Below are 13,878 nucleotides of genomic sequence, written 5' to 3'. Positions count from 1 at the left end.
CGTCACCTTTCAACATTAGCTGATTTGTGTCTGTCGAAAGTCCGGAACAAAGGACAACAGCTTGTATTTGCAGTAATAGCACGATGACAAAACAGCCAGAGAGCTCATGACTTATTGAAGGATCCGCATCTCTGGCAGCACAGTTGTGTGCCCAATTATACAATAATCTGCATGATGGAGAAGAGGAGTGAGCTCAACATCGGTGGAGGAACCTCTGAACTGGGAGAGTGATTCACACTTGGATTTTCGCAGGAGCTCAATTGCGCTTTTCTTGTAGACTTGATCTGTCAGGCTATTGGGGCTGGGAGGGGGTAATTATATGATCAAGATATTTCACTTTGACATGTCCTCTCGTGGTGGAAGATTACCTCACTGGAATTGCAGTCCTAGCCGCTACAATGCTGCGATTGTAATGAGCTTAATAACCTCTGAAGAAGATTTGTAAAGCTGGTTGTCACACTCTTTAATGTTTAATACATTGATTAGCTAAGACAGGATGTGCCAGTGTTTGGGTGATTACCCTCCTCCCAAATTCTTTTACAGCGAAACTTATTTGGAAAAAGTCTCAAATAGCCCAGGTTTCCCATAGCAGAATTTTAGACCCTTCATCTTCATATTCCTATTTTTATAGTTGCCAGATTCTGTTTTAAAGACCACCGTGAGTTTTAAAGAAGAAAAAAAGAAAAACACGAAAACCAAACCCTTTTGTGTGCATATTTTTGGGATTTAATCAAAGTGTCAACTATATCAAGACCCCTCTACTCTAAAATGGCATGAATTTACTCATCTGACACTGACCCATCAATGCCGAAATATCAGACCTTGTGGGGACACCACTGACTAGACCACTTTATTATAATCCGGTGGACAAGGCTTGGGAACGTTGAACATTTTAGGTGGCTGATAAAAGCTTGGCATCTCTATGCTGCAGAGATAAAGATGCTTCTGTTTTTGTCTGTTTATGCTTTGAGTTTTTGTTCCTCAAGGCCGTTGAGTCAGGTTTTCACATTTGTTATTTGTTGTTCCACGAGTGCTTGGTTACGGGTTGAAAAGCAGTGATTCATGCCATCTGGGAGGGGCGCAACAGAAGCATACCTCATCAATCTTCTGTATTCTGCAATACAGTTCTAAAGGGGTAGTCCCATCTTGTAAAGTGGTGTGATGTCATAAATCATTAGGAAATGCTATCACTTTATGATCAAAGGTGATGTGATATCTGGAACCCCTCACTGATTGAGTGAAAGGGCTGTAGGGCTTAGTCAGCACTTTGGTCTATGAACAGTCTTTCCTCAGATCTGTGTACCAATGTGCAAGGAAAAACGGTGAAGGACCATTGTATCAATTCATCGCTGCGTCCTCTTATTCCCAGAATTATTAGGGAATTTTATTACAAGTTTCCTGTTCCGTTTGTAGGCGGCTTTTGTGGAATGGGCTGTTCAGAGAGCCAATTCATGAAGTTGATCTATGTTGAAGTCCTTTTATGAGGGGATAATGGGGACCACATATTAAACCCAGTATCTCTGAGGAAGGTTTTGGCTCATTTTGTTCCAACCCACTTTCCAGTGGTTGGTGTGACTCTGTGCATGGTTCCCCAACTCCACAGGCGATGCAGTGATGCAAATCAAGATGGCGGGGACTAGCCTTAATGTCTTAGGTGTACTTCTTCCCTCAAATAATGTGTTCCCTAAATTTAGGTTTTTTTTTTTTTTTATTTTAAGACCTCAACCAGCAGCAGAACTGCTCTGTAGTTCCATTACATGTTTAGATTTTGGCCAAATGCTCTAGCTATCCAACGTGCATTCTTCCTAACTCCCATATGGAAGATGCAAAAAGAGGAGGAAACTGTTGGCAAACGCTTCTCACGGTGGCTTATCTTGTGCTGATACAAGGGACTGGGTTTGTTGAAATCCAATATGCACAATTACTATTTTTTATTTCCACCAAGCATCTGCTGTTAGTAGTCAGGAAACCCCAAAACATACCAGATAGTTGACTGACCCTACCAAATATGTCAGCAGACGTTCCTCTGTGTGCGGGCACTTTTTACTCCATGCTGCCTTGCCGGACCACTTACTCTTGTTACTACCTTTTGTATAACCATTATATATTTGTTGCATACTTTCTCCTCTCAAAACTTTCATCTATTCAATGACTAGAAAGAGTTAACTTTTTTTTTTTTTACACCCGGTCAGTCAGGCTGAATAACAAGAGAGGTAGCAAGCTGTTTTGACAGGCTCCTATGACTGTTGACCTGATTTCTATACCTGAGGGCATGAGAACTGGATATGGGCCTTCTATCAACCTGCAAAAGATTGAAATGGAAAGTAACCGTGTTTGGAGAAAGTTCAAGAGCCTCTCGGCCTCACGTAGGTCTTAAAAATTGCTGCGGGCATTTGTGCTGAAGGATAAAGATTGACTTTCTGAGCAAACCTGACCAAGTTAGAATTGGGCTGCGTAAGACACCATAGAAGGGCACTGAAATCTGGCTGTGCCATTTTTCAAATTCGGCAAATGTCTGTCAAGGTAAAGTCTTTGCAAAAAAAAAAAAAAAAAAAAGTGTGACTGGTGGTGTCACAGTATTTTCTGGACAAATGCAGAGACCACTGCCCATCAAAACATTGACTCTTCTGTCCAGATTCCCTCAGATCCCCCCCCCCCCCTAAATGTGGGGTCAAAATATTGTGATGACACCCATGGTGTCATGGGCGCTATCAGGGGGCGCGTGAATGAGAGCAGGGAGTGCGCAAAGACCTGAGACTAGTGTAGTGAGCACAGGACCTGGCACTAAGCGATCACGGAGCCACAGCATGAGTGCAGGAATTGACACAGAGCACAGGGCAAAGACAGTAAATGTGGTCAGGGAGAGCTGAGTCAGAAGCCAGACAAACGCTCAGTACCTAGGGACAAGAGAAAGAGTACCGGGGACAAGCCAAGGGAGTCAGATAACCGGGAGAGACAGAGCAGTACAAGCAGGATACAGAGGCAGAAGTCAGGGGACAAACCGCGTAATACACAGCAAGGCACACAAGTACAGAGGCACACGTATAAGGGCGAGTCACCTGGGTCAGCAGCCACTAACCGAGTATACGGAAGTATCGCCGACACTAAATCAAGGTGCTGCCAATATTAAATAGCCACCCCTAAACAAAAGAGAGGCGGACTAAAATTAACCCTGACCTAACCAGGATGGAGGCAGAACCATCTTGTCCAGAGTCATGACAGATATAAAGACAACGATAATCAATGTCTGGATGACGAGCTTTGGTCTTCCAAACGCGAACTAAAATTCCTACTACAACCAAGTGGGGAAAGGGGAGCAAAAACTGCTCTGAGCATATTTTTATCTATGCCCAGTTGTCAGAGAATACCTTCCAATTTCCCTGTAGTTTTCTTAATGGTGTGCAACCATGTGTCAGATTTCATGTCTTGAAGACGCTGGTGCTCCCACCAATATTTTCCTAGGCAGAGATGCTTTAAGAAAAATCCAGGTTTTGCCATTTTTACAATTTTTTTTTTTTTTTTTCCTCCTTTATGATTTGAACTATAACTAGCAAGCGTTCTTTTAGCAGAAGTTGCCCAAAGAATGAACATGCTTCTTTTAACTGCTTTTCAAACCTTGACCATTAAAAGAAATGGAAAAAACTCAACGTGTGCACAGAGTATGCACAGCAATGTCATTTTTATATTGCTGTACATTATGTTCTTTTTTTTTTTTCAAGGGCTTTTTCAGGTGGGTTCCAAGAGGGAACAGTCTTTCCACTGAGTTTTTGGCGCTGAAACTATAGGTTGTAAGATTTGGAGAAGAAGGTTTTGAATAGTTTTTGTTCAGTTTCTACACCAAAAACTCCTCAAAAGACTGTTTGCACATACTTCAAGGTTATAATTGCAAGAGGTTTAAAGGGCCCGTTACACTAAGCGATATCGCTAGTAATATCGCTGTAACGTCACTGGTTTTGTGACGCAGCAGCGATATTGCTAGTGATATCGCTAGCCATATCGCTAAGTGTGATACCTCTGACCGGCTCCCCCGTTGATTATCGCTGATCACGAACGTCCTGCTGGGCTTCCTGTGGCGCCGACGAGCAATGCGGGGGTGAGGACGTCAGGATCACCTCGTCTGACAGGTAAGGCCTCTTTCACACATCCGTCTGTCATCAGTCAAAATCCGCCATTTTGCAAAAAAACGGATCCGCCATTTTTCTTCCCATTGACTTGCATTATCGGCGGATCTTGACTGATGGTCATCCGTAGGATCCGTTTTTTCACGGATCCGCCAAAATTTTGGCGTCCGCTGACATGACTGGGACGTACACTGAAACTTTTTTTTTTGCTGGCCGGATCCGCATTTGCCCGGAAGAATTGCCTTTGCCGGAAATTCAACCCTAAATCCCGTTCTGGCGGCTGAGAAATTCTCTCTCTCTCTCTTTGTCTCTGTCTCTCTCTCTCCAGGCACAGGTTCCTTTTAAAATTCAACTTTACACGGATCTATCAACACAACGGTCCGGTGCCACCCATTTCCTTCAAACCACCTAGAGATCCGTTTTCCGCCATTTTAGCGGATTTCGACTGAGCTGAAAAACGGATGTGTGAAACAGGCCTTAGTAGCGACCCCCGACCGCTGCTATGTCGCTGGTGAGATCTGCCTGTGTGGCAGCTCACTAGCGACCACTTAGCGATGCACCAGCAATCCATATTGTTGTCGGGATCGCTGGTGCATCGCTAAGTGTAACGGTACCCTAAGGTGATATTTTTTGGTGTTGAATCTGATCCTCCACAAAAAAACACATGAAATACACTTTTCATTAATTTCTAGGGAAAATCTATTTAAGCTTTATTGGAAATTTTTTTAAATAGGTTTTGAAAAATCACTGGTGGAGAAAAAAGTGGGTCTCTTCTAAAATTGTGATCCTAAAAGAATCCTCTTTTCACTGGATACTGTATAACCTAAAGGATTCAAAACCGCCTCCGTAAAAACGACCTCTGACTTTTTTCGGAAGTTGCTTTGCCTGGGAAAACTCCTCATCTACTCTGGGACGAAAACTTCTGTGTGCACGTTGCCCAAAAAAGTAGCGTTTTCTAAAGCTTTTTTGCCAAGTGTTTTTAAATGATTCAAGAACCACCGTGTGAACAGGGATTAAATCTGCATGAAATTTGTATCCCATGCATGGAAACTGGTTTTCCAACCCTTGTTAATATGCATCAGATAACATTTATCTACTAACAAAATAGAAGGCTACTTATTTCCTAGGACTTCCCCATGGAAATGCTATTGACATTGGGGCTCAATTCTCATGTCATTGAGCAGCAGTGGAAAAAGCAAACGTGTTGCGACAAGAACTGAAGGGCGGACTTATATTTCTTATGCGGAAAAGGGCCTTGGATAGGGCAAGTAATGCCCCTAATCCTCACACAGCCACCCTCATTTAAGGTCCATATCACTGTCTCGTCTGGTCGAAGGTGCTGACGTCCAGCTGCCTGGGAATTTTTTTTTTTTTTTTTTTTTTAATTGTAGCCGTGAAATGTACGTTTTTAATAGGAAACAAGTTCAACAAGCCGGCAAGGGTGGTTCACAGACGGCAGGTTACGGAGTGAGTTCTCGACAGCCAGCCGGATATTGCATGATATTTATTTATTGAGCTTCTCTGCTTTATAAGGAATAGAAGAATATGGTTCATAAACTCCACCATTATACTAATCCCTGAGCCAATAACTACAGTACTGAGTGTAGCACCTCCGCTCCTGGGGCTTATTGTTAAAGAGCAATAAAGGGAGATTTATGAAGACATCCAACAAAGGGAATAGGTATAGTTGCCCTCTGCTACCTTTCTGATGGCTTGTTACATCCTGCCTTTTGTCTCTGGCAGATGCTGTTTTCAGCATCTTCTTATGATAACTTATCAGTCAGGGACACCAGTAGGCCATGCCAGCCCTCTGCCAACGATGGAGGGGGGGCCCTTTTTGTCTTTGACGTTCTCACATCGTAGAAATGTCTGACTACTAATGGTCAGTGATATCCAGGCACCTGATGTTTTTCTCCTGCCCCACCTAATACACATGAGCCCTTAGCCGTGCATACGTATGTTCTTAATGGAGAGAGAGAGGTGCCAGACACTTCTTGAAGCTAATATTACATGAGATTATGGGATCAAGAATGTTGACACCCATCATGTCCAATCTTTCCAGACCCCCCTCATAAACATTTGATTATTGGTTGGTCTTCTCTAAATAAATGTGAGTTTGCCCAAAGTTCATCTAATATGACTTAAAGTTGTCCAGACACCATGGATGGCCACTAGCTGAGGGCTCATTTGACTGGTGGCTACTATGCATACACTTATGGTCCTCCGAGCCTAGTATGTATTAGTTCTCAGCAGTTATTTCACTTTCCCTACTCTCATAAAAGATGGGGCATGATGAAGTCCAGAAGGCCCAAAACCTCTTTCTTCCGGACATCTGCTGTTGGGGTAGTGCCTACAATTGACCTTTTTGGACCACTTTCATCTATTTCTGGGGTCAGTGGGATTGTAATGGTAATAGTCCATGGGGGTCCCTAGACACTTTGCTCTATATCCGGACTCCATGAGATAGAGGCTGAATTGGGCAGGCTTTGGTTATGGCAGATGATCTTTCCAATGGAAAGGTATTTTTTAATATTCATGCTTGACATTTGTGACAAGTTATTATTAAAGGTACCCAGGTCCTGTAGATGGAACTAAACGACTGTATTTCCTATTAGACTTCTGACGAAGGGGTATTTAGGGTCTCATTGTTTTTGTCATGTATTTTACTTAGGTAAAATTCATGCTAAAAATCATAGTTTAGGAAATCTTCAATAAGAATATGCATATTTTTTTTCTCATTCTTGCAGACATTTTTTTTCCTGTTTTATCTCAGTATTAACGTTTTGCTGCTCTTGTATATGACTGTACTTATTATCTGCAAATGTTCCTTCACTCCTACCCACAGGCGCTGTAGTCTTATCAAATCTATGCTTTCGTTCCGCTGTTATTGCCGCTAGCTCCAACTTGAAGAAAATCTATTCTGCGCAGGGACAATGGACGTTTTGTTAATCCTATAGATGTCTTTAATGTTCTACGTGAAATAACATAACCGCTTTTTATAGGGAATTCTTTGGACCCCAATGAATAATTGAGCAAAATCTTTCCTTCCTTCTTTTATCCTTTTCATCCAGTTCTTAGTGATGTCTAATATGGCTGCAAGAGTTTTATATGCTGTCGCCATCAAGTTTTCCTTGACTTGTGAATGGCCAGTCTATTTTTATCTCATGCCATAAATAAAGTGGTAGCATGTTATTGTAAGGGAAGGACAGGACTTTAGTCTTGACCTGCGATACTGTAACATCGATATCCCGTCCTTCCCCCACAGAAAACTGTATTCTTCTCTTCAGCATACATGCATCTCCACATCCAGACTCCCCTGGGCACTTTCCAGGCGACAACTGTCCCTCCTTCAGGTGACCCCCAGTAACTGAGACACAGTCCAGGTTACCTTGAACACTTCTTTTACTTAATACTTCACACGTTACATCAACAGTTGGCACATCATGATATACACTTGATTCCTCATCTTTCCCTGCTTGGCTGTCACTTCTGTGCAGTGCATGACCGGACCGTCCTAGACTGCTCCCCAATTCCTTCCTGGCCAGACCTTGCCATGATGACAGTTCCTTCTGCCTGTTCCATCCCAGACTTTAAAATCATCATTCATCAGGTTTGGTTGCCTCTGGTAAAGCATCTGGCCTGTCTGTACCGATCTCATCGAAGCTGCAACTTCCTTCATCTCCTCAGTACAACCGACTCCTGCCCTAAAAGCATCTGCCCAGGCGATAAGTTGCCACATCTTTCCTGTACTGGCCCACTGCTATGACGCACAGTGGCCATGGGTAACGTGGGCTGCAGCACTTTAACGTTATGTGGCTGCTGAGCTGTCCGGGCCTATAGCCCATGTGGACACTAGGGCACCCTGGCCCCGTCTGACTTAACTTCCTACGAGGTCCCTGCTTACTACCGGCAGCCCCTCCTACAATTAACCTTCTATGAACACCCTATAAACAATACCTACAAGGCCCAATAGTATGCCCCCATCTAGTGGCCCACAACAAAACTACACTTACCCTAGGTATAGGAACTATATACTAAAGTGCCCTCCTCTAATGTCCCCAAAAGGATGCACTTACCCTAAACTGTACATGAATATCAGTATACATCACATTATATTATATGCAGTATAACATTAAGAAATGTAGTCTCAAAAGCATGGTAACCTATACTGTTATGTCCTCACTAAATGAACCGGGATTCATGTAGCTTAACAGGCAGCTATACCGCGGTCCAATAAGGGAGACTGTAGTTGAATCTGTGCTTTATTGAACGTAGGGTATATTGATGTGGTGAAACTACAAACCGAAACATATAAATATCTGCACTACTAGCTGACCAAGGGAGCTAACTAAGTTGGCTATTATGAGATGGGGATTATATACAGGGAACATGTTACATACCAGCGATGCTGACGCAAGGGGAGTAGAGGAATGAGATGTTCCCATGAAGCAGGCTTGATAGAAAATGGAGGACTGGAGAGAAAAAATGGGGCTGGACTAGACCATAATCCCTTGCACAGTGTACCAGGGTGCTTTGCAAACCTCCCAGAATGCATTGAAAATGGAGGGAAAGAGAATCCAGGAAGTACAGCGCATAATAACATGCAATTATGACTGGTCAGTAGATGGAGCCAAAAACAAAGAAAATATTAAATCTATGGCTGAAACTGAATACTATGGATATTCACAGCAAATCATTGTATATATTATCAAAATAGACAGTTAAAGGTTGTGAATTATGTCGGAGACAGAGCATATACAAATGTGGCAGCATCAAGAAGATGAGCGGTAATGCATGTTCCTACTGTATGTAGCAGTACTGCAAGCATTTATCATGGACATTATCAACGTTAACAAGATGTAAACATTAACAGATCAAAGACAATTAGAGAATTACCTCCTTGCTTTCATCGCACCCCTTTACACTATAATGGAGGCTATATAGGTTGTCATCCACACCCTGTGTGGTTCCCCGGCATATAATTGCAGCAGGATGCCAACACAACTAGATGGATTTAACATAGCCAGATGGGAGGACAACTAGCGGAAAGATCTTCTCTACAGTGGTGGAAGCGGCATACCCCTCCTCTCTCAAACACTGGCCCCATCTGGTTCAACTCGTTAAAACGGTTGCATTAAAAAAAAAAATACATATTACTTATCCACAGGTTGATGATCATTAGGGGCTGAACGATCCCAAGATTCAGGGTCTTAATTTTTTCTGAGTTATTAGAACGGTTGTGCACATGTGCGACCACTGTTTATAGGAGGGGTGGTTGCACATGCTCACTCCATTCACACTTTGGGCTCCCCGTTCTCCTGATTGATGGGGGTCTCAAGACCATTTTATTGCTTAAATATCAATGGTGCTGAACAATATCCTAGACCTTGACATTAACGGTCGAGGGTTGTGCACGCTATTAATACCGCTATAATGCCATTCATGTCTTGTTTCTTTTTGTGTTTTAGACTATTATGGAACAATTTAACCCCTGCCTTAGGAATTTCATTGCCATGGGGAAGAACTATGAAAAAGCCTTGGCAAGTAAGTAATGTCGTGTACTTCCGGCTGTGTCACAAGATTCGCCATTATTTAAATTAGTACACATGCGTTGTAAGCCGTGTTCACGCACTTATACGTATGTGACTAGGAAGATAATGCTGTTTTTCCACATCTAATGAAAGTGTATGGGTAATTTACGCAGCTACATAAATTGACATGCTGCGGTCTGGAAAGATGTGCCGCATGTCCGATGCCCGCAGCTCCTCTGCAGAGACGGTGCACGTATAGTGGGCATGGGATTTCTTGAAATCCCATCCACTATGCTGTAACAGCTGGATGCTGCGGGTTGGACATTGCGGATGTACACAGCATCCAACCTGCAGTGTTTACTGACCGTGGGAACATACCCTAATATATCTGCAAACAGGAAATCGCTTTTTGTTTTTTTTTCTTCCTAGAAGCTTTTTTTCAAGTGAAAAAACGCATCAAAAACGCATGTAGAAAGTGCATCAAAAATGCAGGTGACCTGTCAGTGACCTCAGATGCAGATTTGGTGCCGATTTCACATTCATCAAATCCTGAGCAAATACTGAGCCAATCCTGATCATGTGCACATACCCCAAGAGTCACCGAGCAGTATGTATAGTCCAATTTCTGATCATTTTATAGATGCAGCTGCCACCTCATTGGGGGGGACTAGAGCTGGAGGGGACCCTCATTCTCGAGATGGGTTCAGGTCCCAGTAGTGACAATCCCATCGATCAGACATTTATAGTATATTTTAGTAATGTAATAATCCGGACCTTTCTAAAGGGCTCGAATTAAGTGGGGGGGGGGGACTCCACACGGGGACTACAGGTGCTTCTCAACAAAAAGTTAATTTATTTGTTCTTCAATACAAAAAGTGAAATGTGTATATTATAGAGTCACTACAAACAGAGTGATCTATTTCAAGTGTAAATGCAGTCAATATTTGGTCGGGGCTCCTTTTGGCATCAATTACTGCATCAACGCGGCGTGGCATGGAGGTGATCGGCCTGTGGCACTGCTGAGGGGTTATGGAGGCCCAGGATGCTTTGATAGCAGCCTTCAGCTCGTCTGCATTGTTGGGTCTGGTGTCTCTCATCTTCCTCTTGACAATACCCTATAGATTCTCTATGGGGTTAAGGTCAGGTGAGTTTGCTGGCCAATCAAGCACAGTGATACTGTTGTGTGTAAACCAGGTATTGGTACGTTTGGCAATGTGGACAGGTGCCAAGTCCTGCTGGAGAATGATATTTCAATCTCCAAAAAGCTTGTCGGAAGAGAAAAGCATGACGTGCTTTAATATTTCCTGGTAGACGGCTCCGCTTACTTTGGTCTTGATAAAACAGAGTAGACCTACACCAGTAGATGACATGGCTCCCCAAACCATCACTGATTGTGGAAACTTCACACTAGACCTCAAGCAGCTTGGATTGTGGCCTCTCCAGTCTCCACTCTTCCTTCAGACTCTGGGACCTTGATTTCCAAACGAAATGCAAAATTTACTTTCCTTGTGGAATGTGTCAATGACTGCTTTCTGGATATTTGTCAAGTCAGCAGTCTTCCTCATGACTGTGGAGCCTACTGAAACATACCAAGAGACCTTTTTAAACGCTTAGGAAGCCTTTGCAGGTGTCCTTTTTTTTATTTTTTTTTTTATTCTAATTTCCTGAGATAATGACTTTTGGGTCTTCATTGGCTTTAAGCCATAATCAACAATAACAGAAATAAACACGTGAAATAGATCACTCTGTTTGTAATTACTCTGTATAATATGAGTTTCACTTTTTGTATTGAACTGAAATAAAATAACTTTTTGATGGTATTCTAATTTTGTGAGAAGCACCTGTATCTGTGATTAGGACTTTGGGCATACAGATAAGTCACAAGGAGATCCTGCTGCTCCAAAAAATGGACACTTGGCAGGTTTGTACCATAAAACATTTGTGAACAAATTGAAAAAATCCAGCTGCTGGAAAAGGCTTATTCTTTAATCCAAATTGGAAAAAGTAGACATGATGTCAAAAACATCAAGACATCGTGGCAGACATCGCAGTAATGTGTTTCGAACACTAGCTGTGTTCTTTCTTAGCTCATTTGTGACTTGGCTAATCATTCTTGCCATGTGGCAAAACTTGGTAAGGGTTTAGACATGGACTTGTAGGGTAAACACCTCCAATAGTGTATTTGGCGCTAGTAAAGTTTCTTCTTTCTGAGAGTGCCAAATTTCTATATGGATTGCATTTTATGTATGTTACAATTATATTTTATACCATATAATTATATACAATTATATCATATTTTTACTTTTAATGGCGCATTGCCTGCAGGGCTGAGTTTACACCAACTGATCTGCGGCATTAAACAACTGCTGATGGGCTACAAGTTTTTCCAATTTGTCGGTCCATTAATAGTCCATTTTAGACATGCCAGCCATGTGCACCGAATGATCAGTGATGACTCGTTCTGTGCGCATACGCTGCCATTGTTATTGGCAACACAGGTCTTGTTTACACAGGATGAAGTTCATCCAAGAGCTATATATAGGTACAGTACAGACCAAAAGTTTGGACACACCTTCTCATTCAAAGAGTTTTCTTTATTTTCATGACTATGAAAATTGTAGATTCACTCTGAAGGCATCAAAGCTATGAATTAACACATGTGGAATTATATAATTAACAAAATGTGAAACAACTGAAAATGTCTTATATTCTAGGTTCTTCAAACTAGCCACCTTTTGCTTTGATTACTGCTTTGCACACTCTTTGCATTCTCTTGATGAGCTTCAAGAGGTAGTCACCGGAAATGGTCTTCCAACAATCCTGAAGAGGTTCAGAGATGCTTAGCACTTGTTGGCCATTTTGCCTTCACTCTGAGATCCAGCTCACCCCAAACCATCTCGATTGGGTTCAGGTCTGGTGACTGTGGAGGCCAGGTCATCTGGCGTAGCACCCCATCACTCTCCTTCTTGGTCAAATAGCCCTTACACAGCCTGGAGGTGTGTTTTGGGTCATTGTCCTGTTGAAATAAATGATGGTCCAACTAAACACAAACCGGATGGAATAGCATGCCGCTGCAAGTTACTGTGGTAGCCATGCTGGTTCAGTATGCCTTCAATTTTGAATAAATCCCCAACAGTGTCGCCAGCAAAGCACCCCCACACCATCACACCACCTCCTCCATGCTTCACAGTGGGAACCAGGCATGTAGAGTCCATCCGTTCACATTTTCTGCGTCGCACAAAGACACGGTGGTTGGAACCAAAGATCTCAAATTTTGACTCATCAGACCAAAGCACAGATTTCCACTGGTCTAATGTCCATTCCTTGTGTTCTTTAGCCCAAACAAGTCTCTTCTGCTTGTGGCCTGTCCTTAGCAGTGGTTTCCTAGCAGCTATTTTACCATGAAGGCTTGCTGCACAAAGTCTCCTCTTAAGGCTATGTGCACATGTATGCAGAAAATTTCTGCACAAAAAACGCGCGTTTTTATGCGTTTTTTCCCGCGCGTCCCCATACACATAGAAAATAGCCAGAAATGCGGAATTTTCTGCAAAATGAGCATGCTGCGTTGTTTACCACAAAGCTTTTTTACACAGTAAAAAATGCATCAATATGCACAAAAAGTGCAAAATGCATTAAAATGAATGGGAAGCTTCTTTTAAGCGTTTTTGAGCCGATTTTTTTTTTTTTTTTGTAAATCCGCAAAAAAAAAACGGTGTGTGTGAACACAGCCTAACAGTTGTTGTAGAGATCTGTCTGCTGCTAGAACTCTGTGGCATTGACCTGGTCTCTAATCTGAGCTGCTGTTAACCTGCGATTTCTGAGGCTGGTGACTCGGATGAACTTATCCTCCGCAGCAGAGGTGACTCTAGGTCTTCCTTTCCTGGGGCGGTCCTCATGTGAGCCAGTTTCTTTGTAGCGCTTGATGGTTTTTGCCACTGCACTTGGGGACACTTTCAAAGTTTTCCCAATTTTTCGGACTGACTAACCTTCATTTCTTAAAGTAATTATAGCCACTCGTTTTTCTTTACTCAGCTGCTTTTTTCTTGCCATAATACAAATTCTAACAGTCTATTCAGTAGGACTATCAGCTGTGTATCCACCAGACTTCTGCAAAACACAACTGATGGTCCCAACCCAGGGCCGGACTGGGACTAAAATTCAGCCCTGGCATTTGAAGTTACACAGGCCCACTAGTCACATGGTAACTATGTAATATCTTTGTACAG

General features: G+C 42.6%; 1 protein-coding gene across 5 annotated transcripts in view; it reads left to right on the top strand.

Annotated features, from left to right (window-relative positions):
* BAIAP2 (BAR/IMD domain containing adaptor protein 2) overlaps positions 1 to 13,878 on the top strand; it is a 189,045-nt gene that overhangs the window by 49,653 nt on the left and 125,514 nt on the right. For 4 of the 5 annotated variants that reach the window (XM_073554714.1, XM_073554716.1, XM_073554715.1 and 1 more), the window contains exon 2: positions 9,590 to 9,665. The exons of the other annotated variant lie outside the window; for it this stretch is intronic. In XM_073554714.1, coding sequence (XP_073410815.1) covers positions 9,590 to 9,665 — 76 coding nt within the window. The remainder of the gene's footprint in view (positions 1 to 9,589; positions 9,666 to 13,878) is intronic. 5 annotated transcript variants of the gene reach the window in all.

This window comes from Dendrobates tinctorius, unplaced genomic scaffold, assembly GCF_039654945.1.
Source record: "Dendrobates tinctorius isolate UK_male_01 unplaced genomic scaffold, ASM3965494v1 ptg000212l, whole genome shotgun sequence".
Lineage (NCBI taxonomy): Eukaryota > Metazoa > Chordata > Amphibia > Anura > Dendrobatidae > Dendrobates > Dendrobates tinctorius.
Note: the sequence above shows the minus strand (reverse complement) of the source record. Positions and strands in the feature narration are given on the sequence as shown.